This window comes from Cryptotermes secundus, unplaced genomic scaffold (genome assembly GCF_002891405.2).
Source record: "Cryptotermes secundus unplaced genomic scaffold, Csec_1.0 scaffold15, whole genome shotgun sequence".
Lineage (NCBI taxonomy): Eukaryota > Metazoa > Arthropoda > Insecta > Blattodea > Kalotermitidae > Cryptotermes > Cryptotermes secundus.
This window is the reverse complement of record NW_019721514.1, coordinates 870131-896058: the sequence shown is the minus strand read 5'-3', so window position 1 is coordinate 896058 and position 25928 is coordinate 870131. Positions and strand designations below refer to the sequence as shown.

The window sequence follows — 25928 nt, the reverse complement described above, 5'->3', positions numbered from 1 at the left end:
ATTATGTCCCAAACAAAGATTTCAATAACATTCTTTATGGTTTATTAAACTCAGCTTCAGTTGGTTTATCCACTTGTGTTCTTAAGTAAAGTAGACTTTATTTTGGATTGATGTGGCTTAAACTCTAGATTGCTTGACAACTTTTAGTGAAAATCTCCACTTTAAAATATTAGAAATACTTGTCCAAGTCATTTATGTGCAGATGCTAATGAACTAACAGACACATATCTTCTTTGCTTTGTAAATAATATCTAATGTTCACTGTTAAATATGAGAAGCATACAAAATATACACGGTGTGTTCAGGATCTGTTAAGACTCGTTTTTTTTTTTTCCCTACAATGCCATCTGTTGGTGAGTTGTGGCATTAAGATTCTTGAAGTTTCAGCTGTGGCTGTCTATAATTTCAAAGCGCAAGCATTGCTGCATCATGTGTTCTGACCTTGAATGTAACAGTACTGTTCTGACGCACGTCGAAAAATGGCAGTTGAACAGAGAGCCAACATAAAATTTTGTTTGAAGTTAGGCAAAACAGCCGGAGAAAGTGCACATGCAAAAGAGTCAAGTAAAGACGCTGCTAACAGTTTTCTTCAATTCCAAAGGAATCATTCATAAGGAATTTCTGCCAGAAGATCAAACAGTGAATTCTGATTATTATCTCGTAGTCCTCAATTCTTCGATTTTGACCTGAATATTGAGAGCAAGGTTCCTGGTCGCACCCCACAAATCAAAGATCGTGCGCGATTTTTTGGCCAGAAAAGGGATCACATTCCTTGATCATCCTCCGTATTCACCAGATTTGGCTCCAGCAGATTTCTGGTTGTTCCCAAAAGTTAAGTTGGCAATGAAAGGGGACCTTCACGACACCATCCAGGACATCCAAAGGGAATGTACCGCAGTTTTAAATGTGATTCCACACAAGGAGTACAGTGACTGTTTTCAAAAACTTTTCAATCGATTCCAGCTATGTATTGATTCAGTAGGAGATTATTTTAAATAAAAAGAGTGAAATTTTGAAAATAATTCAAGTCTTGTATTTTTAATGAACACAGTCCTAACAGAACCTGGAAACACTGTGTACGAATACAGATACATTGAATGTGGTTAATACAGGATCATATAATATTAAAGGAGGTGGTGCATATAGTAACCATTGCACTTTATGAGATTAAAACAAAATTTTGTGTTGCAATAGATCCTACATTTCAATACTTACACTGTGCATGCATCTAGTGTGACTTGCCCTCTGTCCAGCGTGCGTAATAACTCCATACTGACTTGTGTACTCCCGTAGATATCAGATGCATCAAGAAATGCTGTTGCCACATTCATCTGCTCCCGATGTTCTGAAAAATTGAATACTGGCTTATTGGAAAGCATTAGTCCTGCATTTTCCAAGTTGGACTGATGAAAACAATGAAAAACCTCAGACCAGACAGCCAGCCTCTGCACAATCAAACCAATGGCCTCCTAATTACAAAGCAGGAATGGTAACCACTAACACCATACAGCAGAGTCCTTCTTGAAAAGCTAACAGTTGCTCAGCTACTCAAGAAATTCTCCCACCTTGTATAGAATCGACAGGTTTATTACTGTATTCAAAACAGTCCACCACTGGTCCCTAGCCTGAGTCACAATAATCCAGTCTACACCCTCCCATCTTATACCATAAAGACACAATTTATATTATTCTCCCATCTATGCTTAGGTTTTCAAAATGTCTCTTTCTTTCATATTTTCCTCCAAAATTTGTACGCATATCTTTTCCCTCCAATGTGGGCCACATGTCACACCCATCTCATGGTCTTTGATATCATTATCCTAATACTATTTAATAAAGAGTAGGAAATGCTCGGTTTGAGTCTTGTCCTGGATAACAGATATCCTGAGCAAGACTTTTCATGGTTTTCCTCAGTACCTCCAGGCAAGTGGTGAGATAATACCTCATTTAGGCAATGACCACTTCCTTCCAAATCTTTTCCAATTCATCAGCCTTTATCATCCAGCAATATACGAGGGTAAGTCAATAAGTAAGTTACAAATGGATATAGAACTTAAACAAATAAGAGTACTGGTTTCAAAAATTCTTTTATTTCTCAACATAAGCGCCCTGTACATTGAGGCACTTGTCCCATAGTTCACAAGCCCCTGTAAACCAGCAGCATAAAATTCTTTGGGCTGCTTGGTGAATCCAAGACTCATCATCACCTGTGACAATTTGGGCTAGCATATTGTATTCTTCATCATGGTAGCGATTGAGATGCTATAATGCCAGACCCATTTTTCCCCTTCTTTGTTCTGTGGGGTCAGCAAGTTGCATCCCCATACTGAAAACAAGACAAATCAGACGCTGTGAAATTTCAAGTTCGAAGTCCTCGAGCATCCTCTGTATAGTACACTGATATATTGGGTTTTCAGACTTTATCCACTGTCCTGGTTTTTAAGATAACTAATAAAAACACGACGTTTCGGAAACTGGATCTGTTTCTGTCCTCAGGTGAAGGAAAACACCTATTCTGTTGGGTCCGTTAGAAAGAGCTAGCCTCAATCACTGGATTGAGTGATTGAGGCTAGCTGTTTCTAATGGACCCAACAGAATAGGTGTTTTCCTTCACCTGACGGAAACAGATCCAGTTTCTGAAACGCCGTGTTTTTATTAGTTATCTTAAAAACCAGGATGATGGATAAAGTCCGAAAACCCAATATATCAGTGTGTTATACACCATCGTCAGAATCCTATAGTAACTATGCTCTGTATAGCCCCGACCTTGCTCCAAGCGACTTCCATTTGTTCGGTCCTCTTAAACATCATCTTTCGGCTGAATATTTTCCCAATGACGAAGCTGTAGATAGGGAAGTCACCGCCTGGTTCCAACAGCAGCCCAAAGAATTTTATGCCGCTGGTTTTCAGCGGCTTGTGAAACAATGGGACAAGTGCCTCAGTGTACAGGGAGATTATGTTGAGAAATAAAAGCATTTTTCAAATCAGTACTCTTATTTGTATAAGTTCTATATCCATTTGTAACTTACTTATTGACTTACCATCATATTTTCCAGATACTGACATGCCATGAAATAATCCATCAGAAAGCAATGTTCAAATCACAAAGCTCCTCATTACACAATCTTCTCTAGCTTCCTCTTACGTCCAAATAATCTCATCTACACCCTACATCATGACATCCAATGAAACCTTAAGATTCATATAAATATTTTGTTTCTGGACATTATCCCTCATCCTGTTTTATTTAAAAAGCCATCATATTTCTATTTAAAAACAAAGCATTTTGTAGACTGGATTCTGTGTCCATCTCTAGAGATACGGACTAGCTCTATTGTTTGGACCTAACTGAGTAGGTTTTACCTGAAGATGGAAACAGAATCCAGTCTCCAAAATGTTATGTTTTTCAATAAGAACAGGATGACGGATAATGTCCAGAAATATAATATTTGTGTTAATATACCATCATCACATACTTTTAGATCTTACTTAAATTTCATGACTGTCCCCAAAAAACCTAACTGTTACATTATTCTAACGTTATCAAACCAAGTAGAAGGCACATCCTTCTAGCACTATACTGCATCCATACTCAGAAGCCACTGTCTTTGTTCCATATTTCAGGCATCCTATGCTCAAATCTCAAAATGGAGACCTAGCATCCTGACTGAGGTTTCTGTAGTTCTGCCCAGTCCCCCCTGGCAAATACTGGGATAGTATCTCAAAGGCCGCGCCATAGCTCAAGCAGTTAGTCGCTAGCTTCCCACCGTGGTGGCCCGGGTTCGATCCCGGGTCTGGTCAAATGGGATTTGTGGTGGACGAAGTGGCGCTGGGGCAGGTTTTCTCCGAGTACTTCAGTTTCCCACCGCCAATCTTCATTCCACCGACTGCTCCACAAACACCCTCACGTATCATCTGGGGCTGGTACAATAGGCCAGAAGTGGCCGCAGTACAAGGGACTTAGTCCCACCACACTAGCAATAAAAGAAGATCTCAAATTACTCAAAGATATGCTTCCTTCCACATTCTTTCTAGTTCATCATTCACTACCATCCCACTGTTCGATACTAAAAAGGTAAAGGTAAAATTATCCCTGTAACAGGCCGCTGAGGCCCATAGGGTTACGAGAGGTTGAGGTTCTCACATCTTCTAAACAATCGGCTCACAGATGGCTGTAAGGCTGTCAGCCTTATGCATTGGCCTCCCTTTGCCCCCCCAGGAAGATTCCTGGTACTCATTTCTGATAGAGGCTGAGTCGACCCCAGGGCCATAGTGCAGCTGGAAGGATTGGGTCAATTTAAAAATCCACCTCATCGGCACTCAAAACCTGTGACCTCACGGTTTATAGCATAGTGACTCAACCAACCACACTACAGCATACCCCCTCTGTCCAATACTGACAAAAATAAAATAAATAACTGCTACCCATCCTGCTGAACTTCCATTATTGGCATGAGACACATAGCAGAGAATCCTACTGATTTTTTGACTCTGCTTATATCAGTTCTATCCAGTGATATAATGAATCTTAGATAATATAGGCCACAGCAAAAAAAGGGTTGCTTACCAAACTGGCATTCCTGTGACAGTGCAGGGACAGAACGCATATAGCTGTGGCAGGTGTTGGCACTTCTGACAGAAGTGCACTCAGCATGCTGGTACCTGCAGCAGTTCACAGAACCTGCACAGACACAAAGACTTTGTCAGTCTTATGTTCTGACTTTCGGCATTCTAAGATTTCAAATTCTCATGGCAGTCATTATGAAGATTACATTCTTCTGGGATGCGACACTTCCAGACTCTTCTTGCACCTGAAGATAAAGGGAGCAGATTAATCTAAAACATTGGTAAATATTTGTCAGACTGTATGGCGTCACATCCCAGAAGGCAGTAATTTTCATAGTGGGTTTTCTTTGAATTTACATTACATGTTAACATTAAAATAAATCTTTTGAATGTTCATGTTACGTAAGCCATGACATTCATCTCACATGAGGGGAAGCACTAACAACAAACATAAATCATCTTTTCTTTCTACCATCATCTCTGTTTTATATGGGTCAACAGTTACAAAGTCACCCAAATCTTCTCTCCTACCTTATTCTCTTTCCTTTCACATTAATTCTAATGCCCTTTTTAGTATCCTTATTAATCCATTTCTTCTTCATGGCCAAACCACTCTGATTATTTCTCTTCTAATGTTATTTATAATTTAAGTTCCACATTCTCTAAAAATTTAATTTCTTGTTCTATATCTCATTGTTTTCCCTGCATACTTCTAAAAAAATTCATATCCATTTCTGAATTTTGTTTGTTTTTTATTGTACATGTCCATATTTCAGAATGTTGGTGTCAGCTTAAAATATATTTTATAGATCTCTACTTTATATTGATTTTGAATCTGTGTGTACCATAATATTGTTTTTATCATTTGATAAGATTTTGAACTATTTTGTATTCTTACACTGAACTGCAGTTTACTGGTACCTAGCAGGCTGAAGAAAAGTATAGCCAGAAAAGTATATTCATGTCTATTGTGCATTCCAGAGCAAGAAAAGGATGAAGATTGGGGGCTGGACACCAACTCCTTCATGTTAGAGCACTCTTCTGTTTTTAACATAGCTATTTGCTGTACCTTAAGATGGCATTATTGTTATCCCTACCAATGCTACACATAGGAGGGCATGCCAAAATGTGCAGTTTACTAAGTTCCTTTAGTGTTTGCATTCATCATTCTGTCAGGGCTTTTCTACTGAACTTGAGCATCTACCAAATTCTAAAGAGATGTTTCTACTCCTATAAACATAGTGAACAGACCACTGTATCATGTTATGCTACCTGAGTTCACTGTAGAGGCCAGGTCTTTCAGTACCATTTGTCCCCACAACCCTAGGAAGCTAGTCACATCTTCATGGGGCTGAGTCTGCAAGCTGCTCAGCTCTGTGATTACATTGGCTGGTGAGGGAAGATGTTGTGACTCTCTCTGGGCACCTACCCCTAAACCAGATCAGTTAATATCAGTTAATATTAACTTTAACTATAACATACATGTTGCTTATTATTTCAGCATGTAGTCCCATTACTGAGCATCAACCTCGAAACAATCAATGAAACAAAATTCGCTGCTAGGCAAGAGATTCCTAGTAAGCAGGTATACACAGCTGTTACTGCCTAACAACCTTGAAATAAATGAAGAAACATTTGCTGTTAGGCAACAGATTCTTAGTAAGCAAGTATATGAAGCCATTAGTGTGTGATACCTTCACAAAAAAACATGTTCCCATTGATTTGATTAGAGTACAGCAATGAATTGTGTTTTCTATGCAGTGCGAGCTGACACGTTATAACTGAGACAGTCTAGAAGTTAGTCAGTTGCAAGGGAGTCTGTGAGGAGAAGACTTGGTTGGTGCAATTAAAGATCCACACTGTCAGAAGCTGTTACCAGGGAACAAGTGTTGAAGACACAGCAGACTGAAAAAACTTACTGTGTGTTGTAGTGATTTGTAAAGTGTGGAAATTAACAATAGTGTTACAATTATTTATAGTTAGGAACTGTAAGTTGTCAATAAATCTAATCTCCAATTCAAAACCCCAACGAGATTCACGCTAACATATGAAAATATGAACTTTCAATGTTAAGCCTTTGCTTACCACCTACTGGCTAGGTTTTAAAGCTGAAGGGATTGGCTCGTTGTTAATCAATTAGTACAGCATATCAGACAATAGATGGCATTAAGTGTGACATGCCAGTATTTAGAGGAAAGAAAGGACTTTCACCTGAAGTGTACCTTTTTTGTTTAAAGGTCAACTGAAGAAAGTGGTGTGGGTTTTTCTGTGCAACTGCACTCATACCCAAAGAGCCTTGACATTTCTACCTCAAAGTTCAACAGTGGCGCTTGCCAGTCAAGGGGTTAAACAATAAGCTAGTTGCTGTGTTCAAAACTGACTATTCTGGAAAATGTCCTTTTCCTTGAGGTTTTTCAAAGAACAATATTTCTGAAGACTGAAGCTTTTTCCATCATCATCTGTAAGAGAAGAAGACATTTTACTCAGCTTTGTCCACTACAAGGTCCTAGCATTCTTCACTGGCCACTAAAATCCGTTCTGATTAGAAACCTTCCCTCCCTTATACCTGAAAAGGAAAACAGACCCAGTTTCCAAAATAATGCAATTGAAAACCCCAAGACATGGGCAATGACTTAAAATAATTGCCACATTTACTGTTACACCCTACCAGCAAATATATTTAGTGAGTAAATTTTAGTCTTATCTTAATTACTGATTTGGTCTCTCCCTTTAAGGGATGAACATACACTCAGGGTACTGGGAACATGGGGCTTAGAGAATATTTGGACTTAAAAGGGAAAGAGTAACAGGATGGGTGGAGCAAATTCCTTAATGAGGAACTTTATAATTTGTACAACTTGCCAGATAATAATGGTATGATCAAATCAAGGAGGGTGAGATGGGCAAAACATGTAGTGTGCATGGGAGAGAAGTGGATGGAAAGTTTTGGTAAGGAAACTTGAAGAAAACGAACCACTTGGAAGACACAGAAGTAAATGTAAGAATATATACAAGAAACAGGAGAAAGGGTATAGATTGGATTAAGCTAGCTCAGAATAGGGATAACTAATAGACCTTTGTGAGCATGGTTATGATCCTCCAGGTTCAATAAAACACTTGGAATTTTTTAATGGCTGATCAAATATTGGTTCCTAAAGGGAGACTCAGTTTTGTGGAGTTAGCTAGTTAGTTGTTAACTTGTAGTCTTAAACTTACTGCTATTTTTATGTAGGTGTAGAAGTTTGATAATGGAAACAAAGAATGTAACCAGAATTACAAGTGCTGGAATTAAATTTAAGAGTTGAATGCTGACATGAACTTGGACAAAATATAAAAGAAATAGAAATATACTAAAAGATCGAAAACAGAACACATATTGTGCAAAATTTTGAAACAGGACACCAATTTGATTCAACATGTCATTGAAATGTAACAAAATACACTTCTGAAATTATTAAAAAATTACAAACAACATGGATCAAGGAACCTGGAAATTTGAGGACACTATTGGAATGAATGAGGCTGGAACAGGTCAACAGGTGGCCCTACTCCTTACTTGTAGATGATGCTTGACATACAAAATGTTGAGCTAGATTAATGCTCCAATTTTGGTGTACATTTAAGGTTTAATTTGGTAATAATATATTAATAGTTTTAACTGACTTTATATTATAATAACAAAGCAAAGGCAAACCATAGGAATCAACAAGCAGTGAAATATTTCCCTACAATACACTTACTGTTAATGGTGTCCAAATATATATTAAAATCAACATTTTGTGTAAATACATTTGTTTCCTCATCTAAATAACACATCCAGCTAATCAACATCTATAACACTGCAGCTCTAAATTAAAAAAAGAGACCCTAAATAGATATATTAGAATGTAATTATAAAGGTTTCCATTGAAGTTTCCCAGTTCAGTTTTTGAGTGAATGAAGTGACTCGAGGGTAATGCACAGGACTGTTATAATGAGGCTCCCAGCTTGTACGTCAGCTGAGTCAGTGTTCATTCTGACGGTTTTCTTTTTTGGTGGCTTTATAAGTCTCCCACCAAATGCCGCGACAGTGTCCTAATTAGGCATGTGGCTTCCTTTATCCTTGCCGAGCCATCAATCACTTCCTTCAATTATTCCACTTGCACTTGACAGTATGTGATATTATTAACGTCTTCATTTAAATTCTTAACTATTCCACTTGGATCAAAATATTTTCCCATGGCATTTTGCTTTCAGTAAACACAATTTGCGCACATTTCTCATAGTAAGGAGTTCGTCACGTAATTGTATAAAACATAAAGCTTTTTATACCATTAAATCTCATTACACTTAATTTTACTCCAATGCCATTGTCATTCATAGATTTCAATTTGATTTACGTAATATTAAAGTTCTCAATTTTGTGCCTAAATTTAAGGACACTTCTATCTCCCAAATGGAAGACGTAATTCGTTGCATGATCATAGTTTCGAGCATAGAAACTAGATGGCAAGATATACTGAGTCTAACTGGTTAGATATATTCTATTCTTACCTACCGGCACTGTGGTCTAGTGGTTATAGTGGTTAGAGTTCGATTCCCGGCGCTACCAGATTTCTTTTGGGAATTAGTGTTTCTGGAGACGGGTCCATTCAGCCTCGTGTTGATAACTGAGGAGCTATTTCAAGGAAATAGCGGCTCCGGTCTAGAAAACCGAAATCAACGGCCGTAGACTCACGTTGCGCTGACCACGTGACCACTATCATTAAGTTGGCACTAACTTCACCGACAAGCGGCGGTCGCTCGGTCGATGTAGTTCGCTGGAGGACTGAACCACGGAGTATGTTTTGTTTGTATCTCTGGGTCGAAATATATCGACGTGTATGATTACGTTTAAGCCGCATTTCCGGTATAATTGCGCCATTTTCAACATTTTCGTCAGTCACATTCTATTTATTTTACCTCACTACAGCATTGTTAAATTGTGCAGGTTATACGTGCCATACTCTATGTGACGAAACACCTAAAATTTCCAAGCGTTTCGCGATTAAAATTACTACAGCGTGAAGATTTGCCTTCTATTCAGTCATGCGTTTCTATGACATGGATGACATGGGGTAAGTGGAAAGCAATGTTTTTCAATCCTAGTTATTTCAGTTCTTGTTTATTTGGTTATAACTGTACTACTGCACGAATCTAACAGGTTCAATTAATATTGATATTAATATACCCATGTCCAAAATATAAATAAATATATCCATTTCAGCTTCCAGATTAATCGCTTTGAATGTTATTATGCTGCTAGCTGTATAGGTTATGGTATGTTCCGTTGATAGGGCCGTAATTGTATAAAGAATTGCGTGTACTATGTCAGAATTTGCCCTGTGGGTTTGAATATATCCGTAAAATCTCTCCGGGATCTGTGATTTCCCTGTAAAACAGGGTGTACGTTTGTGTTGTCAGGGCACTGATCTCTCGCAAGAGACCCCAGTAAGTAAAGTTCTACAGTTCAAAAATTGTCAAAAATCTCTCAATTGTTTACATTTTGGAATTCAGGTTCAAGTACAGATTCAACGTTTGGACATTTTCTATACACAAATTATGAATATGAAAGCGATTTTAACTGAACACAATTCAACTTAATGTGACTTCGAACACTCCTGCAAAACTGTCAGATACAGCATTCCAAACCACTTAGGACTGAAATGCAGGTTTCAATATTCTTTTAAGAAGTCTGTTAATTGTAAGGAACGAGGAAGTGACTGTTGCTTGTTTTTTTAAGTATTTTCCCAGCATTCACTAGGCAGAATGAAGTAAGGTGTATCTAAATCAGCAGTTGTCCAGAACGGTCACCAGCTATTTTCAAGAATAATAGAAAAAAGTCGTTAGTAACCAGTGTCGCTCCAATTCTGATATTCCTTCTCTTTTTAGACATTGGTAACCAGATTAATCTCAGTGTAAGACGCAGATTAAATTCGGGGAATGCTTGCTACCATTCAGTTCAGAATATTTTGCCTCCCTGCCAGCTATCTAAAGGTACAACGAATAAAAATATATATAAAATGTAATTTTACATATAGTTTTGCAGGGGTGTAATACTTAATCTCTTATATTAAAGAAAGAGTAGAATGGAAGCATACTATTGGATATGAAAATGGCTTCTTATTTCATTATACCAGGCTTACAAGATTAAACCACATTAAACCACATATTTATACATTTCATTGGACACCAGAAATGTAATTAAGAAATATGGAAACAGTTTTTAAACTAAATAAGATATGAAGATTTGTGATGATATATTAATACAATTATTGATTCTTTGAACATAATCCATCGTACTGTTTTCTTACTTTGTTTAAAAGTTAAAGTTCTGTTATTCTAGGTGCGTATATTATTGTCACGCATTTGAATGTGACTAGAGGCGAAGTTTCGATTAGTAACGGAATTCAGTGGACATTTAAGCTCGTAACTATAAATAACTACGACAGTCTCACTGACTGTCTCACTGTAACTACAGCACACTTAAAATTTTCTCAGTCTTCACTAGCCGTCGCTTCATAGCGGGTTCCAACGGCAGACATTCTTCTTCCTGTGGGTTCCCAAAGTCTCCCGGCCTCACCTACCAGCTTCTCACTTCTCAAAATGTCAATGTCAATGTCACACTGCGACTGACGGTCAGTCAGTCAGTAAGTCTTGATGTCGAGCCCCATCTAGGATTCATGACCAGATATTTATTACTGTTCGACAGTTACGGTCTTGTTTTTGTGGGGCGCCCTTTCTGACGAGTGAACGGTTCTGTCTTTTGTATATGCTGCTGACTCTTGCCAGCGTATTCTTTCTCGGGTCGGAGTCCTCTAGAACTCGCGACCATATTTTACTGTCTCAGATTTGAGACTTCCCTTTATGTCGCTCCGACTCACAGGGTCACGGTGGAGCTATTCGACCCCGCCTCCACACGGGTTACTCTCTGGGTTAGTCGAAGTCAAAGTCACATTGAGACTGACGGTCAGTCAGTCAGTCAGTCAGTCAGTAAATCTTGGTTTCGAGCCCTATCTGGGGCTCATGACCAGATATTTATTACTTTTTGACAGTTACGGTCTTGTTTCTGTGGGGCGCCCTCTCTGACCAGAGGACGGGTCTGTCTTTTGTATATGCTGCTGGCTCTTGCTATCGCAGTATTTCTCGGGCCCGAGTCCCTAGGGTCTCGCAATCATATTTTACTGTCTCAGATTTGAGACTTTTCTTTTCGTTGCCTCTTACGAGTCGCAGGGTCACGGTGGAGGTATTCGAACCCGCTCCACACGGGTTCACTCCTCGCAATTGCAACTCGTTATATTTATAGTATCACACGGACCGCACAGGAAACGTCTCTTCCATTATTATGCGTTCTCTCGTTGCTGGGGATACGTGTCCACAGAACTGTTCCCTAGCAACAGCTGTTGTACTTTCCCCTGTTTACACAGCTGTTACTTGGCAATGGGTCTACGTGTCACGTAAGTGCAGAAGGACTGAGTTTTGTCACTGGCCTGAAAATTTTGCTCAGCCCTGTCTCAAGGCGCTCGTCTTCGCACCACTGCGTCTAAGCATTCGCAGTAGAGTACAGCGGGCCCGCCCTCCTGCGAACATAGCTGTGTACCACGTACGGATCTGCTGCTGTCCACAGTGTTAGATACCCACTCTGCTGCACGTGAGAAATATAAAAAGAAGTAGTGGGGCAGTGTTTGCAGCTGTATTGTGAGAGGGGTGACACATTATGCCCGATGAAACCCTACAATCCGTAACTCCGTGGATCAGATCCACTGTGCAGTCAGATTACGAAGCCTAGGCAGCAAAATTCGGACAGTAAATACTGCCCACGCTGCGCTCTGTGCTGTATGAACTGGAGAAAGCTTACACTGTTTGCCCTGTGGCGCTGTCTGGCGAGAGAAAGTGGTCCTATACGAACAATAAACAATTCGAGTATTGTAGATATAAACGTTCGTGGAAAGTGAAATTTAAAAACAGATTGTTAATTCCAAATATTTCAACAAGGCGGAGAAAGTGATTGATCATTAGAAAGTGTTTTGGGATTGCATAAGGGAAGTGAAGGAAAGGGGCTAGGAGCATCTCGTTAGGGCTAGGGCACACCAAGGAAACTGGCAACCGCAAAGCAACCGCAATTTGCGAGAATTGTTGTCAGCCTGAGTTGAAGACACGTTGCTGAATGGAACAACGCAATTTGAGGAAATGGCAATGCAGTTCTCGGAAATTGCGGTTGCGTTGCGATTGCCAGTTTCCTTGGCGTGCCCTCGCCCTTCTGAGAGGAGGACTTCCAACAATGATTTAACCTGTTCTAACAGGTGACGTAACGATTCGGTTCTACATAAAGACAATGGATACTGCATGTTGTACCGTCCAAACCGGACAAAGTTGTCTCAAGAGATAACAGGTTCAGATTCATCCTGACTAGAGTATTTTCGTGGGTTTTCTCAGTTCGTACAGCCAAATGTCGTGACGGGAAAGGATAAACGGTAAAGTTGGTGCTGTACTTAATTAAGTAAGCACTACGTCATAAGGACATATCAGGTTCACGCCCCAGCCGCTTCACCTTTAAGGAAAGAGTCCCCTTTACCTATTGGATAAGAGTTTCGATTAGCCCCAGAGCCGGTCTGAAAGCTGTGGGGAAGAAAATTCTTGCCATGCCTAGAATTGAAACCCGGCTGTCCAGCCCGTAGCTATACTGACTGAGCTATCCTGACTGGCAGTGTTGTTCAGTTTCAGATAATACAAATACACACAGTCATGAATATATTAGATTATGCAGCTCTGAAAGTAATAAACGCTGACACTCGCCCTTAGTTTTGTATCATGAAGTTGGCGTCTAGGGCAAGAAGCTTTGAAGGACCCTTGTTGAATTTGAGATTGCTGGGACATTATGACCTGTAGTGTGATACAAGTTTACAGGTGTTTCAGAAGAACGTACTGCAAGCAGGGAGCTTGTCCACTGATTACCTCCATAACCTCCTCCGAAATGTTGGTAAATTTCTAGCGCACTACACAACACCATATCCCAGAAGGTAGTAATCTTCTTAAGGACCCTTGTGCTTATAAATTATTTTACTATCTTCCTGCTAACGAATCGCCAGTATTCTCTTAACATTGCCACAAATTATTGAATGTACTAGACACCCATAAACTAATGTACACGAATCCTAAATTGAATTTCAAGTTCCTCGGGAATTTCACAGTGATGAAAGTATGAGTTAAAGATCTTATTAAGAAGTGCAACTAGTATCTGAAAAACCAGCATAAATCGGGTTGAAATTTCAAAAGGTAATGTTTGAAACAAACTTGGCCATGAGTTACAGAACATTATTAAATTAGATCGATATGTTTTGGAAAGGCAGCTGCATATACATACTAAAACACTGAACTAAGGAGAATAGCAATGCGTATTGAGCGGTGTGAGTACGAGTATTTAGAGGACATTTTTTTATGCTAAAATTTTCTTTGATAAAATATGTCAAAAATACGTAACCTCTCTTTGTTACATGTTCCGTCGACACAATTCCCGTATAATTGAATATATTTAAACTGTTTTCACTTTACAACATATTTCAGCCATATGTGGCCATCATCAGGTAAATTATTTACATCAACATTCCATTATTTTTGCTATTATTTCCCATCATTGGCCAATATTTACAGATTTTAGTGGGAGGGTTTATATGTTATATATAGTACGAGTTCATATGTAAGCTTAAAATATTGTCACGTGTATATATGTGACTATAGACTATGTGTGGATTGGTGAACAGATTTATTGACCACTTCTACACACGACGTGGAAATACACGTAGTTAGTTAGTTATTGGAGAGGGNTACGTGCCGTAAAGCTACGACACGGGACCCACGGCTTAAAGTCCCTCCCGGAGGACTTGTTCCCTGAATTTTTCCGCCCTTAAAAATTCGACGACCTCCGCCGGGTATTTGAACCCGCGTACTACGAGTCATGAGGTGGGAACGTTACCTCTAGACTACGGAAGCCGCTAATACACGTAATTATAGCGCCACCGCCAATCTCCACGATTAAAAAATCACCACAGCATCAGCTAAGCCTTTTCCAGGCTGCTGTGTATTCGCCAGCCGTCTCCTGGCAACGGCTTCTAACTGGAGATTCTTCCGCTTCTGTGGTCAAACCGTTGCCCGCTGGTTAACACTCCACAACTGAACTCCAACATCTCTTCTCAGCCTCCCTTGCAGAACACAGCCCTCAACTGTCTTTCTGTCAACCGACAACTAACTGGGTCGCCTGTTTTCCGCTTAAATTCAGGCAGAAAACCTTAGTCTACCAGTTTGATGCAAACTAAATTATAGGGTTGACTCGATGGATATATGTGAATTATATGTTTCATTCGTCAACTGACCTCAAAAAATAAAGCGCTCTCTTTTAAATTATGAAATTTTATGGACTCTGAAGAAACCAAAGGTCCAACTTGGTCGGGAACAGGGGTTGACAAAATCCGGCCAGACAACATTCTCAAGATGAAGTAGAAGATATTGAAGATTAAGAGGCGATGATTTGTGTGAGTGTCAGCTCAAGCCTTAATGCGTCTTGCTTATAAGAGAAATGTTCTCTTCGTGTCTTGGCTAGATCACTGACAATCCGAACTTAAAATTTTCTTCGTTTACCTCGGACACTGAAAACAAATGTCAGTATAGTACCTCTAATTGGGCCACTACCACCTTCCTCTACTTTCTTCCTTACTAATTTTTCACCAGTCATCCTACGATTCCAAGCTGCATAAACTGAGGCACTGACAAAGCAGTTAAATAAACAATAAACAAAGCTCTGACGATTAGACGTTGGCTTCTCACCTCAGAGCCTCGGGTTCGAATTCCTTCTCATTCCATACCAGATTCTTGTTGGACGAATTGGTATTTGGTAAATTCTTCTCCAAGTTCCTTCAGTTTCCCCCTTCTTATCATTATTCCACCATTGTTACACACTACTCTACCACAGAAATCGCTCTTGCCAGGCAGCACATTATGTCATTTTGGGCCCTTAAGTTGGGGACTTCATCTTTCACCTGGTGCTTGGCTGGTTACAGAGTGAGGAAGTTAGGTATAGTGAGAAAGGAAACATAATTCCACCATTTCTCCGTACACATCTGTCATCGCCCCCTGAGGTGAGCGATAAACCTGACCAGGCAGTACACTCACATCCTAGGTCTCTAAGTTAGGGGCTGCAACCTGTTTTCTGTGCGTTCAACGAGATCTCCAGTACGACGCTCCTAGAGAGAGCTGTTTGAACGTGTAGCGGGTAGCAAAGTAGAGCTGATGATCTTTTATAGGTTGCGTTGTCGGTACAGCGACTGGCTACGGGCTAGACGGCAGAGGGCTTGGAGTTCAAGCAGCGGTAGGAGCAAGATTGTTCTCGTCTCCAGGTCGTGCAGACCAATTCTTGGATCCACCCAGACAGATATCGAATCAGTATCCACGGCTCTTTCCTCGGGGTAAAGCGCCCGAAGCGTGATGCTGACCACTCACCTCCAACTAGTGTCGAGATCAGGAATACCTGGATCTATACATCTACTCTCCCATACGCCTTCATGGCATATTGCTTAATGATTTAAACATGGGAAGAAATTTACCTTTTAACTGCACTTTACGGTATCAAAAATATATTTGTCTGTAAACAATGTTATTGCTAGTAGGTTCTAAAGGGTTCTGACGATTGTGTATAATACTCAGAATTACTGAGATTTTGGACTTTGTCCAACTTCCGGTATTTTAAAAACTACGAAACACGACGTTTCGGAAACTGGGACTGTTTCCATCCTCAGGTGATTGAGGTTAGTTCTTTCTGAGGGACTCACAGAGTGTCTCCCCCAAGGCCGCGCTATAGCTCAAGCGGTTAGTCGCTGGCTTCCCATCGCTGCGGTCCGGGTTCGATCCTGGGGTCTGTTCAAGTGAGATTTGTGGTGGACAAAGTGACGCTGGGGCGGATTTTCTCTGAGTACTTCGGTTTCCCCTGCCAATATTCATTCAACCAAATTTGTCCATCATCATTATCACCCAGGGCAGGCTACAATAGGCCGATCAGTGGCCGCCGTGCCGAATGGACCCAGTTGGACTCCACTCCCCACTAAGCGAATTAAAAAAAAGTGTCTCCCCCCTTCCCATGTGGACGGAAACACATACAGTTTCCGAAACGTTGTGTTCTTTAGTTTTTAGAAAAACGGACGATGGACAAAGTCCGAAAACCCAGTAACTCTGAATGTTATTGCTGATATGACGTAACCCCTGAGATGTTTTAGACTGAATGTACTACATCTGCCTTTTGTTAATGTATCTCGAAGTGGCTCACTTTCACGTCCCTATCGAAGCCAGCCTTCATGTACGACGAGTATGTATTAAAGAAAGTAGCCAGACATGCTCTCCGCCGCACATGTCCACGTGGCCGACACGCTCTTTAGTCTTGTCTGTTATTCTCACGGAAGACGGCTGTCTGGGAAAACTCAGCCGGCTTGAGGTCCCCGCTATACATATAGCCTCGGGGAGCACCCAAAAGAAAACATCACGTCCAATAATCCCTCTCTTTTTGTTATGGGCGGTTGCCTAGCAATAGCTCAGGTATTATTGGCGTGTTTATCGGCCGTTACCAAGCAATGCTTTTTCTTCTCTTGATCGTTGCATAGCAACAGTACTACGTGTTGCAATAGGGTAATTAGAATGTGACACACGCCTTCAGTTGCACAGGCCTGCACATCCTCCCTTGAGGCACAACCAACAGCAAGTACCAATTCAGTCAGTTGAGGCTCCTAATGCAACTGCTCGTCTCTGAACGACACGTTCACAGTAGTCGTAACGATATTTCAGCAGATCATGACAGAGATGAATATGGTCTATTTAGAAGAAGACAGAATAATGGCTATCGCAAGAATTGTATTAAAACTCACAAAGCATAGTGGCCTCTAAGGTTCATAGGCGATAAGTAAGTCTGCGATAGGGGACCGCGCCATAGCTCAAGCGGTTAGTCGCTGGCTTCCCACCGCGGCGGCCCGGGTTCGATCCCGGTTCTGTTCAAGTGGAATTTGTGGTGGACAAAGTGGTGCTGGGGCAGGTTTTCTCCGAGTACTTCGGTTTCCCCTGCCAATCTTCATTCCACCAATTGCTGCACAATCACCCTCACCTTTCATCTTGGGGCTGGTACAATAGGCCAGAAGTGGCCGCAGTACAAGTTCCACACTACTAGGAATGAAATAAAAGTCTGCGAAAGTAGGGTAGGTAAGTAAGGGCCAGTAGTAATTGTAAACGACAGACCAGTTCTCTCGTTAGAGACGGCGCCCCGTATGAAAAAGATCCGCAACTCTCTGACAGTAACCAAAATCTTGTCTTGGGCTCCAGATGGGTGCTTGACAAGAAGACAGACTGGCAGACTGACCGTCGGTCGTAACATAATTTTGACTTCTACTTTGACAGCGTTTAACTAGTGGAAGCATAGACGGCCATCATATTTTCTACGTGGTTTCTCCTTTTATCTACCAAGGCACGAACGAGGTTCTCAACAATTATAGAGCAGTCGTATTACAGATGTGCTCACATACTTGATTACCCCATTTTGAGGGACTTCTCCGTTGCCCATAAAGAACTCAGATTCTTTTGTTTGGCACCATACATCTGTTCCACTATCATCTGTCGACAGTCGCTGATAGGCAAATAACATATTAAGCAGTTGATAAAACATTAAATAAATAATTAATTAAATAATGATTATGACTTAAAATAGTAACAAATTAAGTGTAAGACACACACTTTTATAACTTTTTAAAAATTAAAATTTTGTTCTTTTGCTTAAATAATTAAACACCATGCCATGGAGATGTACGGGGGAGTGGAGAGGTTTAGCTGTGCTCTCAATACTAGCTGGATGTGAGTGGTCATCTTCATCCCCCTTGGCCGCTTTACCCCTCCGGGGAAATGCCCCTGGTTTATATTGTATATGAGTTTGAGTGGCCTCCAAAGCCGGTATAGACACTGCAGAGTAGAGAAAAATCTCTTGCCCTGTCGGGAATTGATCCCCGGTCGCTAAGCCCGTATACCATTGCTATACCGACTGAGTTATCTCGGTTCTTAAACAAATTTCAAAACTAAATTTGATGTGTTTAAGTCATAAGTAAATTGCCACGTGGTCATATTTACACGGTTCATTAAAAGGCAGACATGCGTAAGTGAATAATTTATAGAGAAATTAGATACTTATTTGCGAGGAATACGATAACCTCAGTATAGAGACAACAGAAAATAATGGTGACAACGTAGATGTATTTAAGGTAAAGGCATAGTTGTCCCTATACCTAACTAATTAAGCGTCAGGGGGAGTAGATATATAGATCCACTTTTTTTTTTTGACCCAGGCACTAGTTGGAGGCGAGTAGTCAGCTCCATGTCCCGGCCAAAAGGTCCCAAGTACCCACTGTAAAGTAGGTTGGGTGGGCCCCAGAGCCGGTCTGGTCGTCATGGAGAAAAGAAAATTCTTGACCCTACCGGGACTAAATCAAACTGCATAATGAGGAGCTTCATAACTTGTACTCTTCTCCAAGTATAATTAGAATGATCAAGTCAAGGAGGTGGGCAGGGCATGTAGCACGAATGGGGAGACGAGGAATGCATGTAGGATATTGATGGGGAAGCCAGACGGAAGGACACCATTGGGAAGACCAAGGCGTAAGTGGGTGGACAATATTAAAATGGATCTTCGAGAGATAGTATGGGATGGTATTGATTGGATTGTTCTGGCTCAGGATAGGGACCAGTGGAGGGCTCTTTTGAATACGGTAAATAACATTCGGGTTCCATAAAATGCTGGGATATTCTTGAGTAGCTGTAGAATTGGTGGCTGCTCCAGTAGGGCTCAGCTCCATGAGTAAGTAAGTACCGGGACTCGAGCTCTGACCTCTAGGTCGTCCAGCTTGTAGCCAGTCGCTGTACCGGCTCCCATTTTGTCCTTATAAGAGCGCAAATTGTTCAAGAGTCATGAAAAAAGTTGTATTGATCCTCAGGCGTCATATAACTCTCCCGGTACATGTTTATATTATTTTATAGCGCGAATATCCACGTAACAATTGAATAATTTCTTTCCGCTTGCTGCTCCGGGCTCTTATGTTCTTATATAATGGCAGGGATTACGACTTCCTCTGTTCAAACAGTTTTTTGCAGTGAGATTTATGGTTGATATTCCATGTCTTAGCAGGATACAGAAAATCACGGCAACCATTTGCGCAAAGTAGTCTTGTGTCATACAAGCTGTTTCTGCTTACAAGCACTAATAAACAAGAAACACGCATGTACACATAAGTGTAATATACGTAAGTGTAGTTCTGATAAAAGTTTCACTGAATCCTGTGAAAGAGTGGGTGGAAAGATTGCTTTATAATCTGGAGGTTCACTCTTCAAATCTCCGCCCGCAGACCCGTTATCCTAACATTTCTGTGGACTTCTTAGGTTCCTTCAGACAAACGCTGCGGTAGTACCCCGAAATAGCCGTTACCCATTTCCTCTACATTTTTCCATTTCATTATTGATTAATCATGCAATCACTCGACGCTACAGTCTGAATTGCTGGCAGTGTTGTTAAACACCACGGAGTCCTCCTCGGATGCTAAGAGCTGCTGTGTTACTGACACTCAATAAATTCACAGCATTTAAAAACATAAAGGTTCTTTACTGTGTTCACAGAAATCTGTCACTTGTCCATATACAGAGCAAGATTAATTTAGGTAAAGGCAAAGCTCTCCCTGTAACAGGCCGTGGAGGCCCATGGGATTTTAAGATTTTGAGGCTCCCACATTTTCTAGACAATCGGTTCACAGGCGGCGGGGAGGTTTGTCAGACTCACGTACCGGCCGCCCTATACTCCCAGGAAGAATCCTGGTACTTATTTCTGTTAGAGGTTGTGTCAATCCCAGGGCAATGATAAGGCTAGAAGGATTAGGTAAATTGAAAAATCCAGCGACCTCATCTGGAATTGAAGCCGTGGCTTTCCAGCTTGTAGCAAAGTGCTCCAACCAACTACGCTACTGCGTGCCCCCCCACATTAGTTTAGTCAATCCAAACCATCTAAGAATCTCGTTAGACTTTAGTGTCTTTTTTTAAACAGTACCAAAAAGAGTTCTATATTAGACTTTGTGGTTCACATTGCCCAGCTCCTATGGAGAGGTACTTATTAGGCATCGTTCTGAAACTCGAATAATGTCAGTATTATAAATTTGTTACATATTCAGTGGCGAAAGCTGTACTGTGATCTTAGGCTAATTTCAGTAGCCTTAGTTTTAGTGTGCGACCAGGCCGTATTTTCTTAGTCTGTCCTCTTACTCTGTTTTATTTAGAGGTTCAATCTCTTGGACGTTCGCAGACTGTATGTAGGTGTTGAGAATAGGGTTCTGAGGAGAGTAATTTTGGACTCAAGACAGATGAAGTGACAGGAGGTTGGAGAGAACAACATGGGGGAGAAGAGGAATGCCTATGGGTTATTGATGTGAGAGCCAGAAGAAAAGAGACCACTAGCAAGACCAAGACGCTAATTGGTGAATAATACTACAATGGATCTTAGGCAGATAAGATGGGGTGGTATGGACTGGATTGATCTGGCTCAGGATATGGACTAGTGGAGGACTTTTGTGAATGTGGTAATGAACATTCCGGTCCCACTAAATGTGAAGGAATTCTTGAGTAGCTGCACAGCTGGCGGCTTCTCGAGATAGGATTATCTGCATGGAATTAGTTGAGTTATCTATCGTACATTGTTTAGGAATCTTTTCTCAAGAATTGAGTCATCACAAAGCAAGCACCCGCCAACACAGACAAATAAGGACAGACATTTACGTCCCGAACTAGACTCAAACCCATGATCTCAGTATCCGTGCAGTCGATGACCTTGTACACCTGATGCCGGATTAACACGACTCTAACCGTTTTCGTGCTGCTGTTGTTTAAAGGACCTTCTAAGTTTACGGTCCTTTGTAATGCAAAGCCGTGTAGTGTCGTAGGCAGATACTAAGGTTTCGGAGGAATATTTGCTTGTATCTTCAGGACAGAAAATGAAGACGGCATAGCCTCAGATTGGTTTTAATTTTGTTTTTGTGTCATGTTTTGTTTATGATACAGAAATATTCCTTTAAATTCATCATCACAGCAGCCTGTTCAGTTAAAAATACATATATAACCGTCTCTTTGACATTATGTTCCCCACGATGTTACCGACACTTAACTAACCTTTGAAGTGACATGAAAATTATACATTCCATCTCCTTTAACAATAAATCTCTCTATATTTCGTCCACAAAATACATAACCATTATGTCTACAAACATTGTTAAGAGGTCGGTCTTTCATTTGGAGACAGTGTGTTACTTATGAGGTAATATGTGTAATTTTAATTCTTATTTACATAATTTCTGATGTTCAAGATCCTTTGTTAATTGATGAGGAAACATCTTCCACAGGTGTTCAAAATTCGCGATAATCACACGATCTCAAACATGTAGATATATATTCTTTTCGAACATGTTACGTAATAAAATTGTTCGTTGCTCATCCAAAGTGCGCGCATGAAGAGAAAAACTCTGCAAGACAAATATTTGAACTTTTCAATGCAAAGCAACAGCACAGATAGAGACTGACGTTAGGGTTCTTGCATTTAACATCAGACTGTTCGCTAGAAGTCAGTTTGAACCCGGACGGTTCCGCGACCGGCCAATTTGTTGAAGATTTTCGGTCGTTTTTCTTTGTCCTAGAGCAAATGCTGACTTTTTACGCAAATCCACGTTTCACTGTTCGCTTCACACGCAGCCCTCCCAATGGTAACTTCAAAATTTCGCCCTAATACGAGTATAACCCTCCTAATGTGAAATCAAAGTTGCATCCCAATGCAGCTCTTCCAACATTAATATCAAAATTAATCCAGATCATACACAGTAAAGCTCTCCATGCCTCGAGTTGGATTCGAACCCACGATCCCAGTGTTGAGCGCACGAAGACATTTCATGCCTTAGACCGCGCAGCCACTGTGATTGGCAAAGGCTTAATTAAACTAAAAGAAATTTAAATTAATTCACGAAGATATTTCCATGGGTTCCATCAGGTATAATGACCTGACACCTGTAATCTGCTGGGGGGGTCATTTCTATGGTTCGTTGAATCCCATAGAGTTGTGTGATGTTGAGGTTCCCACATTTTCTAGATAATCGGCTCATAGATGGCGGTAAGGTTGTCAGCCTTACGCGCCGGCCGCCCTTTACCCCCAAGAATATTCCTGGTACTCATTTCTGTTAGAGGCTGAGTCGACCCCATGGCCATAGTGCGGCTGCAAGGGTTAGGTATATTGAAAAATCCACCTCATCGGGATTCGATCCTGCGACCTTCCGGCTTGTAGCATAGTGCCTCAACTAACTATGCTACCGCGTGCCCCCAAAATTGCAACACCTACCATTGAAAAATGCTAAGTTTCAAGAAGCTCCTACACATATGATTTTTCTTTTAAATGAAAATTGCAACTGAAGACAGAGAGACTATTTAGGATTGAAGATTCTCACAGCGGTGATTATGAAATCTTGCATCTTCTGGGGTATAACGCTGTGTAGTCCGTTGAAAGTCAACCGACGTTTCGACGGAACATCTCGCCTACATCTTCAGGGTCGAAGAATAAACCAAACAAGAAACCAGCTTGATTGCCACCTGATTTCACGTTGGCTTATTGCTTGACTTATTCTTCGATCCTGAAGATGGAAACGACATTCTCCTCCGAACCGTATGTTGACTTCAACGGACTACACGGCATTATATTCCAGAAAGCAGTGCTGTTCAGAGAGACTATTGTTGGTAGTTAGATTCAGCTGCCCCCCGGGCATTCAGCTCTCTATAGGCTTACTGTGTTTCCATAATCTCACGTAGAATTATCGTCACGATGTTATCATACAGAGAGGTATGTATTGTAGAACGGAACTGAGACTGTCAGCCCTTACCGTCGCTGTAGACTGGACGTAGGAGACGCTTGAAAGGGGCTCCGACGGTACCCCATTCGGGGTGACGCACGTTGTTGCAGGCGCCGTCCACTCTGCGGTACTTACTGGGTGGACAGGAACGCAGGAACGAGGGGCACGGCGCTTTGCCATCCGAACCCAACCTGCAGAGGAAAGTTTTGAAAATCAGTGAACGAAACTTCCATAATTTGAGGAAGAAACACAGCGTTCGTTGCAATGTCATATCGCTGTTGGAGCGGGGTACAGCTGCTCATTTGTTTTTGTTGTAATTGCTGATTTTTGGACATAAAATAATAAAAAGTAAAGCTATCCCTGTAACACGCCGTGAAAGCCAGTAAGGTTGTGAGACGTCGAGGCTCCCACATTATCTAGACAGCCGGTTCATAGATGGCGGTGAGGTTAATAGTTTTCTGTACCGGCCGTCCTTAACCGTCAGGAAGATTCATGGTACTCATTTCTCTTAAAGCATGAGTCGACCCCAGGGTCATAGTGTTGTCTACGGTTTGTATGGATTTACATTTATATATACACACAGAAAGGGAGTTTTAATCTGTGTCTAGAATAACCTTGAGGGTGCTTCATCAAGGTCGTGACCTAGATCGTTACCTCATCATCATAAAGTTACTAGGTACTACTTCAAGTACAAGATAGGTACTCAAAAGGCCGTACCGGAGATGTCGCTGGACATTCAGGACTTTCTTCCTCAGTGTTGGCTACTCAAAATATGACGTACGCTCCGAGACGTTTTAAGCAGACAATACTAGGTAGACTTTCGCCATTATTATTGATAGAGAGCAAGGTGAAGATGTAGGTATAATCAATGTATGCTTGCCTGAACGTGCTTTCGGTAACGGTCAGATTTTTTTTACCTTTTTACAGCCTCTTCTCTGTTTAAAATAACCCCTAACGGAATAATTGTCAACTACTATTTAAGGACTATGAGGAAGGCAGATTTTTTTAGAATGTGACAAAGTAAAAACTATTCAGACCTTTTGTTTAGTGACGTAATTTCTCATTCCGTAACTTGTAAAATAAAATACTAATTTGAAGATTATTATCTTTTCAATAAACAAAATCGAATATTAGGCCGGTAAATTCAAACATCTAATACTGACAAAAGTTGTTCGATGTCTTTATTTATCATTTCCTGTTTCATTCATTCATCAGTAATCTGTCAAGACGACAGGTCCACAGTCTCTTCCAAAACAGTTCCTCCACTTGATGCGACCTAGAGCTTTCTCCTTCAAATGAGAATATCTTCTTCTGTCCCCAAGGTCATCCAGCATCTTCTTACGTCTCCTTCCTCGTCTTCTGGTCACTTCTATCCGCCCCTCTATCTTTCTTCAATAACTTCTTTTAGAAGGCAGTTACTGTGTAAGATATGACCAATCCAATTAGCCTTCAGTTTTCTTATTTCGTGTAGGATATTCCTCTGTTCACTGACTCTAAATAACACTTCTTCATTTCTCACATAATCGGTCCAGCAGTTGATATGAGAACAATAAATATATTCCTGTTGTTGCACATAAACGAAACACAGAAATAGTAAACTGAACCATACACAATCATGAAGTAATTTTCTCTGTGACATCAGAACAAGAGAAGGCGATTCCTTTTAGACTTGTTGCCCTGGAATCACACAGAATATTCAGCGCTGTTCTATATTTCGTGATGCCACGTCTAATGTGTTCTATGCTCAGTGGGAGCAAAGGTAAAATTGTCCCTGTCCTTAACTAATTAAGCACTAGGCCATAGAGGCGTATGGGAAAGTGGATGTATAGAGCCATATTTTTTACCTCGGCACTATTTTGAGGTAAATGGACAGCTTCACGCCCCAGCATTTTTACCCCCGGGAGAAGAGCCCCTGTAGCCATTGGAAAGGATGCTGAGTGACAGTCTGGGTGCTCCCCGGAGGCTGTTTGGAAGACATGGAGAAGAGAAAATCCTTGATCCTACCGTGACTCGAACTCCAACCCTTCAGTCCAGCCCGTAGCCAGTCACTATACCGACTATGATATCCCGGCTTCCGCTCACTGTGAATATCTTTGGATTTCTAGTTTGAGATGCGTGATGTAAAACCCTTATTAAAGATATGGCCGCTCCGGCCGTGATTGTAATGCAACAAGATATAAAATAATCAGTGCATATGCTTTCTCAAATATGCATTTTAGCGGCTAGAGGCATGCCGTTATTTTTCTGAAGATACCACATAGCCTACTTAGTTTTATTTGGGTAGACGGTCTCTATGCATTACATAAGAATCATTAAAGATTTTTCGAGAAATTCCGATTCCAAATTTTCGAAGACAGGATGTAAATATTCACTTCTTGAACGCCGAATAGAATAGAATTCGTACAA

The 25928-nt window shown here is 40.9% G+C and overlaps 1 protein-coding gene across 1 annotated transcript in view; it reads right to left on the bottom strand.

Annotated features, from left to right (window-relative positions):
• Positions 1 to 25928, bottom strand: part of LOC111875414 — a 120720-nt gene that overhangs the window by 35363 nt on the left and 59429 nt on the right. The window contains exons 4-8 of the mRNA XM_033755797.1: positions 23553 to 23713; positions 5839 to 5997; positions 4773 to 4811; positions 4568 to 4681; positions 1216 to 1345 (exon numbers count right to left, since the gene is read on the bottom strand). Coding sequence (XP_033611688.1) covers positions 1216 to 1345; positions 4568 to 4681; positions 4773 to 4811; positions 5839 to 5997; positions 23553 to 23713 — 603 coding nt within the window. The remainder of the gene's footprint in view (positions 1 to 1215; positions 1346 to 4567; positions 4682 to 4772; positions 4812 to 5838; positions 5998 to 23552; positions 23714 to 25928) is intronic.